Source organism: Stomoxys calcitrans, chromosome 5 (genome assembly GCF_963082655.1).
Source record: "Stomoxys calcitrans chromosome 5, idStoCalc2.1, whole genome shotgun sequence".
Taxonomy (NCBI): domain Eukaryota; kingdom Metazoa; phylum Arthropoda; class Insecta; order Diptera; family Muscidae; genus Stomoxys; species Stomoxys calcitrans.
The window spans coordinates 136,221,169-136,243,483 of NC_081556.1; the positions used below are offsets into that span (position 1 = coordinate 136,221,169).

General features: G+C 36.8%; 2 protein-coding genes across 3 annotated transcripts; both read left to right on the forward strand.

The window, feature by feature from the left end:
- The first annotated feature begins 6,715 nt into the window (after window positions 1-6,715).
- LOC131998041 (uncharacterized) lies at window positions 6,716-16,659 on the forward strand. Of its 2 annotated transcripts, none has more exons than XM_059370050.1 (3): window positions 6,716-6,992; window positions 8,733-8,852; window positions 15,351-16,659. In XM_059370050.1, the coding sequence occupies exon 3, from the start codon at window positions 15,354-15,356 to the stop codon at window positions 16,290-16,292; it is 939 nt and encodes a 312-aa protein (XP_059226033.1). In that variant the 5' UTR covers window positions 6,716-6,992; window positions 8,733-8,852; window positions 15,351-15,353; the 3' UTR covers window positions 16,293-16,659. The 2 variants fall into 2 exon arrangements, with proteins under 2 accessions (XP_059226033.1, XP_059226031.1); XM_059370048.1 differs by lacking the exon at window positions 6,716-6,992 and adding an exon at window positions 7,722-8,189 and having other exon boundaries at window positions 8,457-8,852.
- Window positions 16,660-19,910: 3,251 nt separating this feature from the next.
- Window positions 19,911-21,005, forward strand: LOC106092382 (cilia- and flagella-associated protein 298). The gene has a single exon (XM_013259226.2). It carries the CDS (start codon window positions 20,048-20,050, stop codon window positions 20,918-20,920), a length of 873 nt encoding a protein of 290 aa, XP_013114680.2. The 5' UTR covers window positions 19,911-20,047; the 3' UTR covers window positions 20,921-21,005.
- Window positions 21,006-22,315: the final 1,310 nt, after the last annotated feature.

The window sequence follows — 22,315 nt, forward strand, 5'->3', positions numbered from 1 at the left end:
CATTGCCTCGATGAACTTAATTCAATTCTTGGCGATGAAGCTTCATCAAGGACTACTGTTCAAGCGAGGTCGTAGTTCAATCCAAGACGAATTCGTGAAGATTGCCCAAATTCAGTTGTTGTTCCAAAAACCATTGATGCTGGGCGCCAACTGATATTGCACGATCGTCATGTGACCTATCGTGAGATTGAGACAACCTTAGGCATTAGTGGGACCAGCATACATTCAATATTGCATTGCCGTCAAGAAAATTTGTTCGCATTGAATCCCACACAATTTGTCAATCGCTTAAAAAAGGCTCGTGTCGATTGGTCGAAAGAAAGGCTCCAAAAATATGAAACAACTGCATTTCTGAGCACTCAAAACATCGATTTGATGAGTCACCCGCCGTAGTCCTTACTTGACACCGAATGACTTCTTTTTATTCCCGTACATAAAAAATAAGGTACTAAATAGTACCAAATAGTAAGAACATGGCAATATTTGCGCAGGGCGAACGGATAGGGCTAGGAGAGTGTTCTTTGGCTCGAATTTAAGAGCGTCTCGACAAACTAAGATTTGGTGACAAAAATTTCTCAAAATCGTACCGGAAGTGGAAGACATAGTACGTTTAAAAACGCAATAGGTACTTTTTGGTACCTTTTTTGTTAATTGGGCAAGAGCTTTGAATTTTGGTACTTAAGTGCAATATGGCAACCTAAATTGTTTTTGGACTTTTGGACATTTAGATACTAAAAAGACCCAAAAGAGGTACGAAATACCTCTTGAACTTTGCATAGCGCAAACGCACAGAAAAAAATCGCCAACGAAAATAATAGTTTTCAATTGAAATATTAATTAGTTCAAATCAAAAAATTAATTGTTTTGAATATTTTTTCGTTTGAATCTAAAAATTTTTTCAATCACAATTGTGTTTGTAAATTTTGTAATCTTCAATTAAAAAATTGATTGATTCAATCATTTTTTCAATCGAATCTTAAAAAATGTTCAAAAATGGTGCTTAAGTCAATCCAATATAGAGGCTAGTTTGATCCCCTACAATATAAAGGGAAGGAGATTTCAAAAACCCATACATCCCACAATTTGACAAATCTATAGCAATACAATGGAAACCGGTTCTATGTGCCATATTAACCCGATGGAGACCTTCGTCGGCCAAGGCCTGACGCCTTAGTGCACAACACACTGATGCAACAACAACAAATCTATAGGGCACCCTTATCTGACACCGAAATTTTTTTGATGAACCCACGAGGGGAAGTTTTTTTTTATATAGGTGCTCACGGACCTTTGTCCAGACAACTCATCTCAAATTCATGTTCTAGAAGGTAAACATCTGTGTAGCCAATATAGAAATTAATTGAAATTTTAAAAAACAAATCAATTAAAAAAATTTATTGGAAATTTTCAAAAATTTTTTTAATTGGATCAATTAAAAAATTATTTGTAAATTCTAAAAATTTCAAGCATTTTTTAATAGAATATGAATTTTTTTCAATTACTTATTCAAAACCGGTGATTGATATTATCATTTTGGTGATTGAAGCAGTTTAAATTGGATTCAATTAATTTTGTGATATGGTCCTTCGCTATCTTTGCATTAAAATCTCCCAGAACGATTTTAATATCATGGGCGGAGCAGCGGTCATATTCTGTCTCTAGGCGCTCATAGAAAATATTCTTGGTCTGCAAGTCCTTGTCTTCCATTGGGGCATGGGCCCAAATAAGGCTGATATTGAACAATTTGACTTTTATGCGGATTGTGCCTAGATTCTCATCCACAGCCATTCTCGTTCCACCGCACTTCCTGTAAGGCGGTAATATCTGCTTTGTACTACTGCAATACATACGCTAGCGCGTATACTTAACCTTCTCTATAATGAGTGCGGACATTCCAGGTGTAGATTCGCCAATCATGGTCCTTTTTTGTGGGTCGTCCACATTAGGGGCAGTGTTGCCGTTTTTGGTAGGGTTAGCCACAATGTCCAGAGGCATAAGATGTAGCACTAAATTCAGTGCATCAGATGGTGCCGTCCCCAGTGCGGCTGTGATGCACAAACAAGCCATCCTTTGGATTCGGTTAAGTATTGAGCAGTAGGTGGACTTTTGAAGCACCGTCCACCAGACCACAATACCTTATAGCATTATAGGTCAGACAACTGCAGTGTATACGCAATGCATGACACGCGGTCTAAACCCCCAATTTTTGCCAATGGCTTTCTTGCAGGTGTATAGAACAAAAGTTGCCTTTCCTGCCCTTTCCAAAATGTTAGATTTGAAGTCCAATTTCCTGTCCAGCAAAACACCCAGGTATTTTGCGCTTTCTGTAATTGGAACATTCTCTCTACCCAAGAAGACTGGTTCCACTGTAGGCAACTTGTATCTCTTGCTGAAAAGAACTACTTCTGTCTTGCACGGATTAATACCTAGACCACTTTCTGTAGCCCACCTTGCTGTTGCACGTAGAGCTTCCTGAAGTATATGTCCTAGAGTGCTGGGAAACTTTCCCATAACCGCATATGCCACGTCATTAGCATACGCGACTACTTTTACAAGAATCAGACACCCCACAAGTCGGAGCTCAAAGTTTCAGCCTGTGTGGCGCTCATAGTTATCCGGAGTCGGCCGGCGTAAAATTACATAAATAAATTAATCGAAATCAAATTAAATAAAATATAAATAAAATATTATCATATAAAAAAATAAAATTCTCATATAAATAACTGAAATTCAATGTAAAAAATTTTCAAATAAAATGTTAGTTAAAATACTAATACAAAATATAAGTATTTAAAAATATAACATAAATAAAAATTATAGATAAAGTGAATACTGTTATGAAATAAAAATTAAAATAATCAACAAGAAATAAAATTTACACAATAGCCAAGTGTAAATATTAATTAATGTTTCTAAAATTAAAAAAAAAAATATTTAAAAATAAATAATAATTTTTTATAAATTTTTCCCACATTTTCCACTTTAATTAAACCTAAAAAAAGCAATAAGTTTATATAACTAGGTCATCAAACACAAAACACATTGCAGGATGTATAAAAAAATTTTCACATATTCCCTAAAGATAAAAATTTAATTTTTGGGGTTTTTAATTGTCAATATCTTAAAAGTTTCTTTGTTATTGAATTTTTAAAAATTACAGCCAAAATTTTTGAATATTCAATAACGCAATATGAGTAAAAATCCCTACTTTAAGGGTATATACCAAACTTGTAATATCTTCAGATTAATCCTACCAAATGTCATTTTAGCTAAACAAAAATTGAATAAATAAAACTGTAAGCTAATGCATGAATATTTCAAAATAACAGCCAATATTTTGAATTTTTCATCATTTGTTATCTATTTTCTTGCAAGCCATCGATTTATCCTTCAATAAATTCTAACAACTAACATTTTCTTTATATCGATTCAAACTACTATCTCTCTTACAAACTCCGTACAATATTTCTTACGCGGAATATTTCTTATTCTAAAATTTTCAAAATTACAGCCAAAATTTTGGAAATTTTAGTATGAACTTAATAATTTTTAATGCTAAGTCATTTAATGACCATTTTATATATAAAGAAAAAAAACATTTTTTTTAATAATAATTAATTATTAAAAAACGTTTTAAATTTAATAGTTAAATAATTCTTTGCGACTCTTTTTAATTAAATTTATTAAAAAGTGTTTTATTTCAACCTTCATTTGTAAAAACCCCAAAAACTTTAATTCATTGTTTCATTCCCAAAAACTTTAATTCATTGTTTCATTCCCAAAAACTTTAACTCATTGTTTCATTCCATAAATTAGTTTAATTTCATATGAAGCTTTTATAGCCGTTTCGTTTACTACTATGAATGCTCAAACATCAGCCATATTGAGCATTTATATCATAATAAATAATAATTTAATAATTCTGTAGTTTAAAAATGTATTTCGTCTAGTTTCAGGATTTTTGATGATTTTTCAAAAAACAGCCACTTTGAAAAATGTATCAAAAATTAAACTTTATTAAAATTGTTTTTCTTAAGAACATACTTTGTCAATAAATTTTAAGTTAAAAGGAAACTTTTTGTGTAATTCTTTTGGAGAAATAAAGTGAGTAATGACAAAACAAGTAACAGTTCGGCCGAGCCGAATTTCGGCAATCCACCACCATACATTTTTATAAAAATTTACACAATATGTCAAATCGGTTTACATGGGAACTATACCAGGTTGTAGACCTACTTGGATTATATATTACACCGATGAAATCATGAAAAAATACCTCATGCAATGTTATACAAATTATTTTAATACAGGTTAGCTTGAAAAGAGGGTGCAGATATTAATCCGCCCCAAAGCATTATGGACATACACCTAAGCCAGTAATCGGCTTGTTGTGCGCTCTAGATACGAAATAAAAGTAACCTCGAAAAAGAAAATCTATGTTAGGAATTCCGTGCTTTTTACAAAATCCTTAATTGTTTTACATGCCACTCCCCTAAGTTGGTTCATGTCTGGTATAGTGTCCCCACCTAAGTGCCAGTATCTGTTAGACGCGTAAACGGGCAATGACAAAGGAAATGCTCCAACGTCTCATCATCTTCCCCGCATGCCCTACACAAGCTATCACTTGCCGCACCGATTTTACACAAGAGAGCTCGTAGTCCTATGTGTCCCTACATGATACCAATAGCTATTCTGACCTCCTTTTCACTTCCTTTGGTCCTCCCCCATAGGATTTTCGCCGTCCTATCGAACGTTTCTCTGTTCCACAGGGTTACATGCGCATTCGTTTCCCACTCCCTTAACTCGGACTGCGTCGATCCGAAAAGCTTGGGGTTAACCAAGTTTATTAACGGCAGTCCTCTGACCTTCACCGCCAAATCATATGTCCTTTCATTCCCCCTTACTCCGTTATGGCCCGGCACCCAAACCATGCGGATTTTGCCACCCTCGGAGAAGGCGTTAATCTCCTTCTCACACTCCAAAACTGTTCGTGACCTTACCATCCTGGTTGTTATTGCCCTTATGGCAATCTTATCGTCCGTATAGATGTTCACACCTGACGTCCTCGCGTAAGCACCACACCACTTCACGCATTCCGTAATCACCAAATTCTCCGCCTGCAGGAACGTATTATGGTCAGGCAGTCTAAAACAGATCTCAGTCCCTGAGTTCTCAATGTAGACCCCCAGGCCCACTCTGTCCTCTAGCTTTGATCCATTCGTTTAACATGAACTTCCAGATGACAATACTTGGGTTCCGTCAATCCAAGAATGTGCTGCTGGCAGCAGTGCCTCATACTCGACCTCAAGGTTCATCTCAGTTATGCGAACGGAAACCTCCTCCCTTCCTTCCAGGTTTCCTATCGTCGCCTCGATTATACTGCGATGATATGAGCAGCTCCCATCCTTAATCCATTCTCCCATCGCCTTATGTTTCATAGCCGCAGTGGCTGCATCACACATAATCTGTATGTCAATGGGTCGGATATCTAGAAGAGTCTCCAGTGTCCTAGTGGGTTTGGTCCTCACCGCTCCGCCTATGCCAAGACAACATGTTCTCGGAACCTGTTGTATGGTTGCACTTTTGTTGCACTTTTTCTCCATAGCAGTCCACCAAAGTACTGGGGCGTAACTAAGTATTGATCTAATCACGCGCCTATAGAGCCAGTGGACTATCCTCGGATTCAGACCCCGTAACAAGCCTACGGCCCGTCTACATAGTGCCCAACATCTGTGAGCCTTCTCAGTATACTCCTAAATGTGACACTTCCAATTAAGATCACTATCCAAGATCACTCCTAAGTATTTGATTTGTCAAATATCAAAATCGTTTTCTTTTCCAAAAAAGATAAAAAAAGAAAAAAAAAGAAGAAGAGACAATGAGACCGTCATTCTTCTATGCAGAAATGAATTGTGGCTTTGCCTACAGACGAAATTGGGAAATGATGCATTAGAAAAAAAAGCACACATGCACCAAAGCCTGAAAATATTTATATACTTCCTATGGCCGTGGCATCATAGATTCTGTCTTAAGCCTTTTGGTACTAATAATAAGAAAAGTTCGACGAAAATTTGAAAATTTCATTTGTTTTGGTCAAAATTTGAATTTCAATTTTATCGAAATTTGATTTGTATAGAAATTTTCGTCGAATTTTATTTTCATAGAAATTTTATTTTTATAAAAAATTTCTTAAATATTTTATTTTTATAAAACTTTCCTAGAAGTTTGATTTTTAAGAAAATTTTATTAAATTTTTTTTATAGAAAATTTCGTCGAAATTTTATTTTTATAGAAAATTTCGATGAAATTTTATTTTTATAGAAAATTTCGATGAAATTTTATTTTTATAGAAAATTTCGATGAAATTTTATTTTTATAGAAAATGTCGATGAAATTTTATTTTTATACAAAATTTCGATGAAATTTTATTTTTATAGAAAATTTCGTCGAAATTTTATTTCTATAGAAAATTTCGTCGAAATTTTATTTCTATAGAAAATTTTATCGAAATTTTATTTCTATAGAAAATTTCGATGAAATTTTATTTTTATAGAAAATTACGTCGAAATTTTATTTCTATAGAAAATTTCGTCGAAAGTTTTTTTTTAATAGAGAATTTCGTCGAAATTTTATTTTTATAGAGAATTTCGTCGAAATTTTATTTTTATAGAGAATTTCGTCGAAATTTTATTTTTATAGAAAATTTCGTCGTGTTCAAAGTACGTTTGAACATGAAGTCATGTGCACCCATGTGCAGACATGCGTTCACGTATGCACATGACCCACTGTGCATAACGGTACATTGAAGTAAGTTCTTAATCGCTGATTCCGCCTTGACTTCATATTTGTTTACCTGGAATTGTTGCTTGTAGCTTGGAAAGTTGACCGTTTTCGCGGGGTCCAAGTGACAAGCAACAACCAAAAAAAGATCAGTCTCGCTTTTAAATCTCAAACCCGCGCATCGTATTCTCTCCCCCTCAAAGTGAACCCAAGTGAAGTGAAAAGCAAAAAGTGATCTTACATATATACATATAAACAATCGTTAAAGAAAAGAACATTACAAACAGTGAAACAAAAATTAACAAACTCAGTTTTCAGACGTGAAGAAGACACTAAGATACAACATAAACCCACAAGAAGACCCAAAATCAACACAACACATGGTTAAACCATCAAAGTGCGGGACACCAAAAATAAACACAAGTGCGGGCCACTCTACACACCATCAACAAATTCCTATATCCTTAGACCCAAAATCAAAATGTGAAATAACCTACTTACCCTCTAAAATTAAATTTTCCTACTTAAAGCTAAAGTTAAAATTTCCTATCCAAAACTAAAAGTAAAATTCGCTACTTAAACTAAGAATAAATTGTGCTACTTCATCCTAAAAGAAATTAACTACTTAATGCTACATGTACAATTGTCTATCTAAATTTACCTACAACAAAAGACTGAATTCGATTTACTACTTATAAATAATGAAATGAGCAACAAACACAATAAACCATTACAACAGCATTGAATTTTAAACCTAATTCTCCCTCTGATTTTTTGTTTCGAAAGGCAAAACCCTTAGTTTGACCCCAAACATTTGGTCCTTCGAACCGGATAAGTGGTTTTTTTAAATAATTAAAAAACCAAAAATCAAAAAAAAATTTTCTGTTTTGTGCCCAAAAATAATTCATTTTCATTTCAAAAAACCCAGTGACCGAAACACAAAAAAATTCGCAACAACAAAAGTGCAGTGACCCAACAATTAAAAGCAAATGAAATAGAGAAAAGTGCGAAAAAAGGGTTGGTTACACACAACCGTACATACATACACGTATGGACGGACGGCCAACACAAAAATATCAAAACACATAAAAGATCAGTTTTGGCAATTTATTAAAAACAAAATAATACACAAATCACAAATTAAAAAATATATAGCGGCTCTCAGTGTTCTTCGTTTGGTTGTGGCATTTATTTTATTGAAAATTTGATAAAATATTCCAACCAAATGAAGATCAAAACGAAATAACAAAAGAAAATAATAACCAAATTGCAAAGTGACAATTAAAGTACATAAAGACTCAAATAAAACAAAAACTAATTAAATTAACAGGGTGACCCGTGTAAAAATAAAAATAATTAATTAAATTTTAATGTGCAAAAAATTGACCCCAAAATCATTAGAAGTTGTGGTAAATCAAAAAAGAAGTGTGCAAAAGACCCAAAAAACGTAAAGTGACCCGCACAGTGGAACAGAAGTGGAAAAAAGTGGAATTTCAAAAAAAATTATAAAAATCAAAAATTTTTAAATTGTTTAAAGAAGTTTCTTTGTGTTAAATTGAAAAAAAGAGCTAAAAAATTGAAAAATTTAACAATTTATCGTCCAACCCAAAATTTATGTTAATTTTTTCTACATATTTTGAAAAATTTTTTTTCTCTAAAAATCATAAATTTTTCAGTATTTTAACTTAAAAAACAAATTAGAGTGTTAAAACAGAATTATGGGTTGCTCGATAAATTTGTAAATTTTATCCCAAACTAATTCTTTCTTTTTCTATCACACATAAAATATTGTGCATTTTCAAAAAACCCCAACAAAATCAAATTCGTGCGTTCCGTGTAAAAACACAAAAACAAAAAATCTACGCTCTGGGATAAAAACGGAAAAACCCGCTACAACGGTTAAATTCCCAAAACTTCATCAAATCAAAAACACTAAAACAACAAAATCCAAGACTCTAACGACACAAAGCTACAAAAATTGCAAAAGGCGCCAACACACAATTCTGGACCCAAGCCAAGCGCCCACCTACACACACACACACATACACACACATCAAAAAAGAAGCTTCAAAGTGAGTACCATTTTGTTTTTCTATTAAAGTGCGCTTGGGTATTACGTCATACATAACCTTTTTTTCAAAAAAGGAAAAGTTCATACATTTACCCAGCGTACTTTAATATTGTTTTTGATCGTTTTCTGATTATGAATCGCTAATTCGGTTGTCTGATAAATTTTGACCCAATTAATTTTGACCCAAATTAATTTGATCCAAGTGAATTTGACCCAATATAGCAGACCCTACTTTCAAGGCAGTGTGTAGGATTTTCGGGACAGACATCCACGAGATTTTTTGTTGAAATTTTTTATAAAGAAAAGGAAAAGTGTCTAAGAAAAATCGAAGTGCTTTTAGAAAAGAAGAAGTTTTTTTTTATCAAGAATTGTTTTTGTGTGAGAAATAACGAAAATAATATTGCGTGCTGGCCTCATTTGTCTTCGAAATTTTAAAACTTCATTCTATTGCACAAATTTAAGTGGAAACGGTCGGAAAGGACTGTGGTTGTTTGTGCAATCCTTTGTTGTTTTTTATACAGAAAGCAAATTGACCCAACGAGTCAAAGCAGTATTATTGTAAAGAATCATCTAGTTCTGTATGCCAAATTTTGAAAAGTGAAAGTTTAATTTTTTTTGGAGAAAAATAAATTTTTTTTTGCAACTTTAATTCGAGCGGAATTAAATTGCTGGTGTATTGCGATTTGAAAGGAAAATTTTTCTTACAATTTTTTGCGGCTATTGTATAATCGATATCATCAGAAATATTAACCTGTTTTTTTTTCTAGTGACCCAGATAAAACATTTATTACGAATTTTGTAAAAAGTTTCAGGTTTGACCCTTAGATATTTGACCCATCATCAAGACACACATTTTTTTTTCTCGCATTAGGTTTTTTTGAAATAGATTTGATTTCTACAAATAACCAGTTTTTTTTTTTTTTTTTTTTTTTGGACATTTTGTTGTAAAATTTTCCTTGGTTTTATAGTTTTTTGACCCTATTTAAAACATATACAAGCCAATTACAAAATGGATAAGAATTTACGCGAAAGATTTGTAAACTGTGTGGATGATTTAGTGGATTTTGAGACCGTTTACTCCGCGGCTAAGTCGGATGATAATATACATTCGTTAGAAATCACGCGGGTAGAACTCAATTCTTTATGGGATCAAATCAAGAAGGCATACTTAGATTGTAGGGATCGCATTCCGGAAAAGGATGAGACACCTATAGATAAAACTAAGCTTCGAAATAGCTACAAACAGGCACTAGAAACTTATAAACGGTGTTTAAGCTCTCTTAACGGAGAAATTTTGGCCCTTAACGAGCAACAAGATCAAGAAAAACAGGAGAGAATATCGATGACCCAACAGCGAGACACTAATGATTTTTCACCAGCTCTAAGATTGCCGCCCTGTGACACAGATGTTTTTAAAGGGGGATATCGCGAATGGCCTACCTTTAGGGATTTATTTTCAGCAATTTACATTAACAATTCAAAATTAAGTAAAGTCGAGAAGTTGTTTCACTTAACCCAGAAAACAGCAGGAGAAGCCCGCGAAATAATTTCCAATGTTCCACTGACCCATGAGGGTTTCGACATAGCGTGGAGAAATCTCGTTCATAGGTACGAAAATAAACGCATGCAGGTAAATGAGCAATTGCGAGCTCTTTTTAATTTACCTTCGGTTTCCGTTGATAGCGCGTCAACAATCCAGAAATTACAGCGCACTATAGGTAGTTGTACCCAAACTTTACAGACCCTTGAAGTAGAAACGGGGGGATGGGACCCAATCTTAGTTTATCTTGTGTCAACCAAACTACCAAGAATATTTTTAGAAGAATTCGAAAGCAGCCTAGCAGATTGTTCGTCTCTTCCATCGTGGAATCAACTAGATGTATTTTTGACCCATAAATTCAAGACCCTAGAATCAGTCGGCAATATCAAGCCACAATATTCGAGATATAATCAACCCAGATCGGAGTACGATAAGCGGGAAAAGCGAGTTAATAGTTTTCAAACAAATGTAAATCCCAATTTCAAGAACACGGGCTCAAGACCCAGCAACAACACACAATCACACTATAATGCTCAGAATAACAAACCGGTTTGTCAACTTTGTAAATCCAATCATTCTTTGCGAGAATGTCCTCAATTTCTAGAAAGGTCGATCAACGATCGAATAAACATTGTTAAGACCAGTCATCTTTGCTATAACTGCCTTTCTTCGGATCATGGAGTCAGGGAGTGTAAAAGTCGTTTTAGTTGTAGGGAATGTAGTCAACGACACCACAGTTTGATACATAAAGGCAACCAGACCCAGTACCCTACAACAGGCACACTCCAACGAGACGGAGCACGACCCAGCACAAGTGCTGCCGCTCTCAACACTTTAGTTCAACCCGGTAGACAGGAAGCACGACCTAGCACCAGTGCTACTGATCCTACCACCCTAGCTCAACCGGTTAGCGAATACGCACGCCCTAGTACCAGTGCTGCCGCTTTAACCACCCTAGTACAACCATCGGTATCGCCAAATATACAGTCCACACCTTGTTTAGAAGCACCTTGTTCAACGACTTTGACACTTCAGGAAATCAGACCCACTCCGCAACCCAAAGAGACACTTTTGTTCACAGCAATAGTTCAAATCAAATCTAGAGGACATAGATATGATGCCAGGGCAATCATCGATCCTGGGTCACAATCAACTTTCATTTCAGAGAAAATTAGAAACAAACTACAACTTCCAACAGTTAAGAATTTAATTCACGTCACAGGTTTAAGCGACGCAGTTTCTGAAACATCGACAAAAGCTTGCGTCTTCAATCTTTGCTCACGAGTAAATCCTAGTTTTGAGCTGGAGGTTTGGGCACCAGTCTTAAAGACCCTACCTTCTCATTTACCAACACACGATTTAAGGCAAAATCAATTTGGAGATTTTGCACACCTTAGTCTCGCGGACCCTCGATTCTTTGAAAGTCGACCCGTGGACATGTTAATCGGATTAGATATTGGACCCCTTATATACACAAAAGGCGGTACTATGAAGTCCTGTGGATCACTTTTAGCGCAGGACACCGTTTTTGGGTGGATCATAGGAGGACCCATTACGGAAGACCCTAAATCCGACAGACAAATCACACTTTATAGTGCATCATCATTAGAAAAGATAATCACTCGCTTTTGGGAGGTGGAAGAGACCCCAAAAAAGGTTTTGAGGTCAGCAGAAGATATTTATTGCGAAAATAATTACAAAAATACAACACGACGTAATGAGGCGGGGAGGTATATCGTAACTTTACCTTTTAAAAGCTGTTCAGAGATCGGTTCATCTAGGAACATCGCATTGGCACAGTTTCATAGAATGGAGAAAAAGTTGTCTAAGACCCCAGATATTAAAGCACATTATGATGCAGCCATATTAGAGTATTTGGAATTAGGACACATGAGGAAGGTAGACCCAAACAGCGTATACAAGACCCCTCACTACTACTTACCTCACCATGCAGTTATCAAACCAGATAGGGTTACCACAAAACTTAGAGTGGTTTTTAACGCATCTAGCCCAACATCAAACAAGAAAAGTCTTAATGATATCTTACATACAGGACCCATACTTCAGCAAGACCTTGTCGTACAAGTGTTGAACTGGAGATTTTTTAAGTACGTCTTCAATGCAGACGTGACAAAGATGTATCGTCAGATCTTAGTAGACCCCAATCAAACAGCATTTCAAAGGATCCTCTTTCGCAAATCAGAAAACCACCCAATTGAGGATTACGAACTCTTAACTGTTACCTTCGGCATAAATTGCGCCCCATTTTTAGCGATTAGGACCCTTCTCCAGTTAGCAGAAGACGTGAAAGATTCTCATCCGTTAGGATCAAGAATTATTAAAGAAAATTTATATGTCGATGATGTATTAGCGGGCGGACACTCCATAGAAGAAGCTACAGCAGCTAGGAAAGAATTAGCCTCCGCATTAGAATCAGCTGGTTTCAGGCTAAGAAAATGGGCGTCAAATGACACACGTTTGTTAAAGGATTTAAATGAAGACATGCTTCTTCCAATAGATTGGTTAAATATTTCCGAAGCTTCTTCGACAAAGACCCTAGGAATTCGTTGGAATATATCAGGTGATAATTTCACTTTTACGGCCCCTACAGTTGAAGAAAAGCAAATGAGCACCAAGCGAGAAGTATTATCAACGATAGCAAGGTTTTTCGACCCATGTGGATGGTTAGCGCCAGTAATTGTTGTAGCCAAGTTAATCATGCAGCAGGTTTGGCTAGATAAGGTAGAATGGGATGACTCGTTGAAGCCAGTGACTCAAATGAACTGGAATAACTTTGTGAGAGGCAGCCATTCTATAGACACTGTATCGATACCAAGATGGGTTCGGTTTACACCTGCTAGTATTGTGGAGATACATGGATTCTGCGACGCGTCAGAAAGCGCATATGCAGCCACAATTTATATACGCGTTGAACACATCGATAAAACTGTAGACACTTTTCTTCTAGCAGCCAAGACCCGAGTAGCCCCAGTTAAGAAAATCTCTCTGCCAAGGTTAGAATTATGCGGTGCAGTTATGTTGTCAAGGTTAGCAAATGCCATTGTGCCTAAGCTTCGATTATCAAAGTTTACGACCCATTTCTGGACCGACTCTACAATCGTTCTAGCCTGGCTACAAAAGCCACCATGCTCATGGAGCGCTTTCGTTGGTAACAGGGTTTCAGAGATATTAGAGAACGTCGGTGGTGAGCATTGGAAACATGTTGACTCAGAATATAATCCTGCAGATGTAGCAAGTCGTGGCTGTTCTCCTGACGACTTAATATCTCATAATTTATGGTGGACGGGACCCCAGTGGCTCAAATTGCCGCATGATCAGTGGCCGCAAGACCGAGTTAATACAGACACTAATCTTGAAGCAAAACAAGTTAAAGTATTCGCAACAGGCACTTTTGATGACCCTTTGACTCGATTTTCGTCTTTAGCTAGAGCATATCGTGTTTTGTCTTACGCAGTTAGGTTCTGGCGTAACACAGGTTCAACTAGATCCTCACTTAAAATTTCATCGCAAGAAATAACCAGCCCAGAGCTCATAGACACAAAGATGCGTCTTATAGTGGCAACTCAGAAACATTACTTCGTTGAGGAATACAGTTCTTTGACCCAAAAGAAAAGGCTTTCACCTAGAAGTAGTCTTTTACCATTCAACCCCTTCATAGATAGAAAAGGAGTAATTAGATCCAATGGTCGTTTAGTTCAATCGCCAGCTTTGACGTACAGCGAACGTCATCCAATCTTAATCCCATATGATTCGCGATTTGCACTCCTTCTAGTGGAATTTGTTCATAAAGTCTCAATGCACGGAGGCAATCAACTTATGACCCGGCTCATCCGTACGGAGTTTTGGATATTCAGATTGAAACAGTTGATCAAGAAAGTTATACACAATTGCAGAGTTTGTACCCTATATCGATTAAAGACTCAGACCCAAATTATGTCATCTCTTCCACCCGAGCGTACTACTTTATCCAGACCCTTTACGAATACAGGGGTAGATTTTGCAGGACCCTTCGGAATCAAAAGCTTAACAGCACGAGCGTGTTTAATAACCAAGGGTTATATCTGCATATTTGTTTGTTTTGCGACAAAAGCCATCCACTTAGAAGCAACAAGTGATTTATCGACTCAATCATTTCTGGCGGCATTAGCTCGTTTCATAGGAAGGAGAGGGTGCCCAGAAAAGATATATTCCGACAATGGAAAGAATTTTATAGGCGCAGCAGAAATGCTCAAGAAAGATCAGAAAGAGTTTATGAAAAGTTTACAGAGCAGCGCCATTCAGCAACATGCTCACCAGAATTTAGAGTGGAAATTTATTCCTCCAGGAGCTCCCCATATGGGGGGATTGTGGGAGGCAGGAGTTAAATCATTCAAGATACACCTTAAGAAGTCTATGCCCAAAATGAACTTCACGTTCGAAGAACTGTCAACCATATTGGCACGTATCGAGGCCTGCCTCAATTCACGACCCCTTAGTCCAGCTTCTGAAGACCCTAACGATTTAGCACCCTTGACCCCAGCTCACTTCCTTATAGGCTCTTCCCTTTTGACCCCGGCAGAACCCGACATCTCAGAGGAGGACATAACGCTTGCAAATCGGTGGAAGAGATTAAAGATTATATCCCAAAACTTTTGTCAGAGGTGGAAGTCAGAGTACTTAAATGAGCTTCACCGTAGATACAAATGGAAGTATCAGCAAGATAACATACAGGTCAATGATTTAGTTGTCATCAGGGATGAGAGATATCCCACCGAGTGGAAGTTAGGACGAGTTTTTAAAACATACCCCGGTGTTGATCAGAACACTCGAGTTGTAGATATTCGAACTTCCAATGGCATAGTCAGTCGACCCATAACTAAGATTGTCAAATTATTCTCAGACACCCCTAGCAATTCATAATCACATCAAAACACGGTACTCACGGGATTTTGGTTACAGATAATGGCCGGATATTTACCTCGCCCAGAGTCCCCACGACCCGCCAGACCCACACGCCCTCGCTTCGACCCACGGGAACCCAGGTATCGCCCCGCATCTTGGCAGTATGCCTGTGGCCTCTGCCAGGAGGACCACGCCATACGGTCATGCCCGCGGTTCCGGCAAATGACACCGTATCAGAGATACGAGACAGTTGAGAGACGGAGTTACTGTCGGAACTGTCTGGCGCGCAGCCATCTGGCCCCAGACTGCCCCGTGGTCACTGCCTGCCGAACATGCGACTACCGCCATCACACAATGCTGCATGGAGCCCCACAGCTTAGGGAGACATACGGCAGCTACAGCCCGCCCCCAATGGAGATTGCCAACCCACGGCAACTTGCAATCGAACCAGCCAACCAGATGCCCATCGTCCAAGGCCCTCCCCCGGTCGAGATACCTTACAGCCGGGCCACTGTTTTTGTACCCACGGCGATGGTGGAATTGGCACCCGAGGAGCAGGACGATTGGGCTGGGGTACGGGTACTTTTGTGCCAGGCATCGACCATCACCCGAATCGCGGCAGCCACAGTAACTCGCCTGGGGATACCAACGAGAGAGCGCAGAGGGCACCGTCTGGCAACAATAAGACTTCGGTCAAGGCATGCGTCGAGGAGGACCATGTATACCATCCGGGCAGTGGTGACCCGGGATTTGCCGCGACGACCCTATTCAGATCCCATCATTCCCGACCCCACAAGCAGCCTAAGATCCCTTTCTTTGGCAGATGCTGACCCTAGGGGCAACGAACCAATCGATGTAGAGGTAGGGGCCGATGCCTACGCCCACCTCCGGAGGAGTGGTGTTGTACAACCCGGATTGGGAGCCGTCTTCGCCCAGGAGACAGATTGGGGATACGTGTTCGTCGGCCCAGTCACCTCACAGGCAAGAAACCAAAATTAAAAAGGTAAGATGTCACTTCGTCACTTGGAGGGGGAGAATGTTCAAAGTACGTTTGAACATGAAGTCATGTGCACCCATGTGCAGACATGCGTTCACGTATGCACATGACCCACTGTGCATAACGGTACATTGAAGTAAGTTCTTAATCGCTGATTCCGCCTTGACTTCATATTTGTTTACCTGGAATTGTTGCTTGTAGCTTGGAAAGTTGACCGTTTTCGCGGGGTCCAAGTGACAAGCAACAACCAAAAAAAGATCAGTCTCGCTTTTAAATCTCAAACCCGCGCATCGTATTCTCTCCCCCTCAAAGTGAACCCAAGTGAAGTGAAAAGCAAAAAGTGATCTTACATATATACATATAAACAATCGTTAAAGAAAAGAACATTACAAACAGTGAAACAAAAATTAACAAACTCAGTTTTCAGACGTGAAGAAGACACTAAGATACAACATAAACCCACAAGAAGACCCAAAATCAACACAACACATGGTTAAACCATCAAAGTGCGGGACACCAAAAATAAACACAAGTGCGGGCCACTCTACACACCATCAACAAATTCCTATATCCTTAGACCCAAAATCAAAATGTGAAATAACCTACTTACCCTCTAAAATTAAATTTTCCTACTTAAAGCTAAAGTTAAAATTTCCTATCCAAAACTAAAAGTAAAATTCGCTACTTAAACTAAGAATAAATTGTGCTACTTCATCCTAAAAGAAATTAACTACTTAATGCTACATGTACAATTGTCTATCTAAATTTACCTACAACAAAAGACTGAATTCGATTTACTACTTATAAATAATGAAATGAGCAACAAACACAATAAACCATTACAACAGCATTGAATTTTAAACCTAATTCTCCCTCTGATTTTTTGTTTCGAAAGGCAAAACCCTTAGTTTGACCCCAAACACGTCGAAATTTTATTTTTATAGAAAATTTCGATAAAATTTTATTTTTATAGAAAATTTGGATGAAATTTTATTTTTATAGAAAATTTCGTCGAAATTTTATTTTTATAGAAAATTTCGTCGAAATTTTATTTTTATTGAAAATTTCGTCGAAATTTTATTTTTATAGAAAATTTGTCGAAATTTTAATTTTATAGAGAATTTCGTCAAAATTTTATTTTTATAGAAAATTTCGTCGAAATTTTATTTTTATAGAGAATTTCGTCGAAATTTTTTTTTTATAGAAAATTTCGTCGAAATTTTATTTTTATAGAAAATTTCGTCAAAATTTTATTTTTATAGAAAATTTCGTCAAAATTTTATTTTTATAGAAAATTTTGTCGAAATTTTATTTTTAAAGAAAACTAGTCGAACCGGGCCCGCTCCGCTGAGCCTTCTTAAACTCTCTAACATCTTTTAAGGGTGGGGACACTTCGACCTTCGAAATTTTATTTATATAGAAAACTAGCCAAACCGGGCCGCTCCGCTGCGCTTTCTTCAACTCTCTAATATTTTTTTAGGTTGGGGACACTTCGACCTGAATGCGCATGGTCATTTAAAAAATTTTCTCCAAAGAGGTGTCGCACTGCGGGACGCCGTTCGGATTCAGCTATAAAAAAGGTCCCTTATCATTGAGTTTAAACTTGAATCGGAAAGCACTCATTAATGTGTGAGAATTAGTCCTTCACGGTTACTGGTGGTAATGTTCTTCCTAGGGTAATGTTCTCATTAGGGGAAGGATGGCACCTCTAACATTTCGGCTCAAATATGGATATCAAATTCATGCAGCACTTCAAAATCACTTTAATTTGAGCCCCAAATTGCATGGCCGGTAAATATGCACCGTTTGGAGGGTGTTTTGGGGCTGGGGCGGGTACCGGCATTTTGCATTAAAAATATTGTAGATATAAAATTTGTTCTTTATTCCCAACGGAAATTTTGAGGGGTGGCGTGACCCCCTATACTTCGATCAGATTTTGTACGCCATATTCGAAATCTTCTCCCGAATACCTTTCATTTGAACCCGATATTGAAATGAACTTCCAATATGTCTGTTTGGGGGAGTTTTGGGGTTGGGGCGGCCCGATGGGTATTTAGACTCACATTTTGATACCATATTCGTATTCTACTCTCCAATAACTTTCATTTGATACCTATATTGTCCCCACCGAAAAATTGTATAGCCTATGTTTCCTTCCTGACAAACCTATTTTCTCCTTCGAGAAAATCGATTCTGCCGTTTTTCAGTCTATACGGAACAAACAAACCGAGTCTCATATATCCGTGATTGGCTAATGTGGCCATTTTGGACGTTTTTGTGGAGGTGGGGTGATCCCCTATACTTCGACATGAATTTGTATGCAAGATTCGTTATCTACTCCCGCATACTTTGCATTTGATACCCATATTGTCCTTATAGGTATTTTGGGTGGTGTTTTTGGGGTAACGGTGGAGGGTCCGCCCCCATCCGTTATCAATAAATTATAAAGCCTATTCCTACTTCCTGACCGTATTCGTAATCTAATGCCGAATACCATTCATTTGAGTCGAATATTGTCATGATCGTCATTTGTCATCCCATATTGTCCCGATTGGTCCACTTTTATTTTTGGGTAGTACTTTTGGGGTATGGAGGAGGGTTCGCCTCCTCCCGATATCAAAAAATTATACAGCCTATGTTTCCTTCCAGACCAACCTACACAATCTGTGGAAATTTCAAGGTAATCGGTTCAGCCGTTTTTGAGTCTATACGAAACAAACACAAATTTATATAAGATTTCGTCGAAAATTTATTTATTTTAATAGAAAATTTCGTCGGAATTTTATTTTTTTAGAAAATTTCATCGAAATTTTATTTAATTTTTCAAGTTCTTTGCCTGTTAGAGCGAGATCATTAAATTTTACAATTTTTGTTTGTTTCTCTACGAGACGAGCTCAATGATCGAAGATGCAAATGGAAAAGGAAAACCAAAGATAGCAACACACACCAACCACTATGGGACGCGTTTCGTCTTTGGTTAGAAGACTTTTCAACCATATTAGGTGTCATGACTTCAAGGGCCGTGCGTCGGTATGTTGTATTTGAATCGTATTAATATCGAAAACGCATCTATGATACAATTACCACATTAACCCAGCTCGACAACCCTGCTTATTAGCTGTACTTTTCCCAATGCATGTATTTTTGTGTAATGACAGATATTCTATCTGTATCAAATTACACTTCTTCCGTACCACACATGATTTTGTTCACCTGTTGGAAGTTGAATTGATGGCTTCGAACGCCAAGACAACGGCAATGGTTCTCGCTGTTGCTCCGTGTGCCCAGGTTCGAAACATGGCCGGGCTCTGGCGAATTTTTGATTTTTCAAGTTTTTTGCCTGTTAGGGCGAGATCATTAAATTTTACAAAAAAAGATAGAATTTCGACAACATTTTCTATAAAATCAAATTTCGAAGGAATTTTCTATAAAAACCAAATTTTGACGAAATTTTTAATAAAAATAAAATTTAGTTGAAATTTTACTTTCTAGAAAATCTCCTTCTCCTGTTCTTTTTATTTTTCTAGAATTTTTTTAGTGTGTAAAGTTGTTTATTAGGATATCGTCCGTTACCCTGAACAATAATGGGGTTACCATGGCAATCATATCGTTGTTTAGTTCTCAATATTTTTATTCGAATTCAAATCATTCAAAAGTAAAAACTTCAACACTCGCAACGAATCCAAAAAGTCACTCACTGGTCAATAAAAAATCTGAAATCTCGCGACGGCATTGATTCATCACAACATAGACAACCATGGTTATTTTACAAGTAAAGCGTGGCGATGAAAATCTCTTTTTGTATGAAACCAATGTGAATGAGAACACCAATGCTGTTATTCAGGATATAACAGCCATATACAATGGCCGTCTTAAAATCGAACGTATTTGCATGGAGATAGAGGAGTTGGCTTCTCATGGAACTATGTTGCCTCCCGAAATGATGGGCCTTACCGATGAGCAGGTGGAAGAGCTGAAGCTAAAAGATGTGTGGGCCGAGAAGTGTATCCCCTCGGGGGGATTTGTATTCAACAAGGACCCGATAGGACGCCGAAATGGCCAACAACCAAAGCAGAAAATGCAGGAAGTTCTAAGAAAGGCCATTGTAGATGTTAAAGCTATGATTGACAAGAAATTGGTATTGGCAAAAACCAGTTTGACTCTGAAAATAGTAGCAGAAGCTTTGAATCTGCTCAAAGGCGCTGTCACCATAGTCTATCCCATGCAGTTGCCACCTCATGACACCATACGCATGGAGTTCAGCAATACTGAGGATCTCACCGGAACCCAGGCATCCAAAGAAGTTATAGAACCCTCCAAAGCTCAACTATGGTTTGCCGGACGTCTAATTTTGAATGATAAGAAACTTTCGAATTTTATTGGTCGCCATGATAAAACCAAAGTTGTGGTTAAATTGAATCGTCATGGTGAGGGACCCCCATCTCGGGAACCCGTCATCACCGATGAACTACGCAAGCGCATGATGGCTGATGCCTATCGGCGTCAGGAGGAATTGAAGAAATTGGAATTGGATGAGGATGATCACTATCTCAACTCGAGCTGGGCAGATGGCGGAAGCATGAAGCGTCAGGTGCATGGCTTGGAGAATGTTCGCTTTCGATTGGGCTAAGTGGCACATTTTTTTATTGACAATTAACCAAGAAATTAGTTTTAAACACACTCAAAATAAAATCTCGAAATAAAAGGCAAATAATGTATAGTAAAATGTTGTGAGAATAAAGTAAAAGAGGTCACAAAAGGCAAAATCAGGTTATGATTAGAAAGCTGTTCATAATAAAAATGCGAAATTTTCTATGAAAATCATCAAAAAATTTGCCATAGTTAGATTTTTACAGAAATTTTGGTTCATAGCTGATTTTTTTAAAATTTTATTTTCTTAGAAAATTTATCGAAATTTTATACTTATTTTGTCAACATTTTATTGTCATAGAATTTTCTTTTCAAAATTTTATTAATATCAAGATTCGATATTTACCAACAAATTCGTCAAAATTTTCTATGAAAATAAAATTTTGACAACATTTTTATGAAAATAAAATATCGACGAAATTTTTATGAAAACAAAATTTCGACGAAATTTTCTATGAAAACAAAATTTCGACGAAATTTTCTATGAAAATCAAGATTCGACAAATGAAAATCAAATTTGGACTATGGACTATGAATATCAAATTTCGACGACCTGTTAGGGCGAGATCATTAAATTTTACATTTTTTGTTTGTTTCTCTTTCGAGACGAGCTGGATGATCGGAGATGCAAATGGAAAAGGAAAGCCAAAGAAAGCAACACACACCAACCACTGTGGGACGCGTTTCGTCTTTGGTTAGAAGACTTTTCAACCATATTAGGTGTGATGGCTTCAAGGGCCGTGCGTTGGTATGTTGTATTTGAATCAATAGTATCAATAGCGAAAACGCATCTATGATATAATTACCACATTAACCAAGCTCGACAACCCTGCTTATTAGCCCTACTTTTTCTAATGCTTATTTTTTTGTGTAATGACAGACATTCTATTTGTAACAAATTACACTTCTTCCGTACTACACATGATTTTGTGCATCTGTTGGAAGTTTTATTGATGGCTTCGACAAAATTTTCCATAAAAATTCAATATCAAAGAAATTTTATCAGTAAAAAAACTTCATTTCGACAAAAATTTCTATTAGAATCAAATTTCGACGAATATATCTATGAAAATCAAATTTCGATGAAATTTTCTATGTAAATTTCGACGAAATTTTCTATGGAAATCAAGTTTCGACAAAATTTTATATGAGAATGAAATTTCGATGAAATCTAGAAACTTTCTAAATTTTGGACAAATTTTTTGGAAAAAATCTAAATCAATTTCAACGAATTGGAACAACAATTAAAACTTTGACAAATTTTTCTATATCAATCAAATTTCGACGAAATTTTTTAAGAAAATCAAATTCCGACGAAATTTCTACGAAATCAAAGTTTGACGGAATTTTCTATAAAAATCAAATTTTTTCTAAT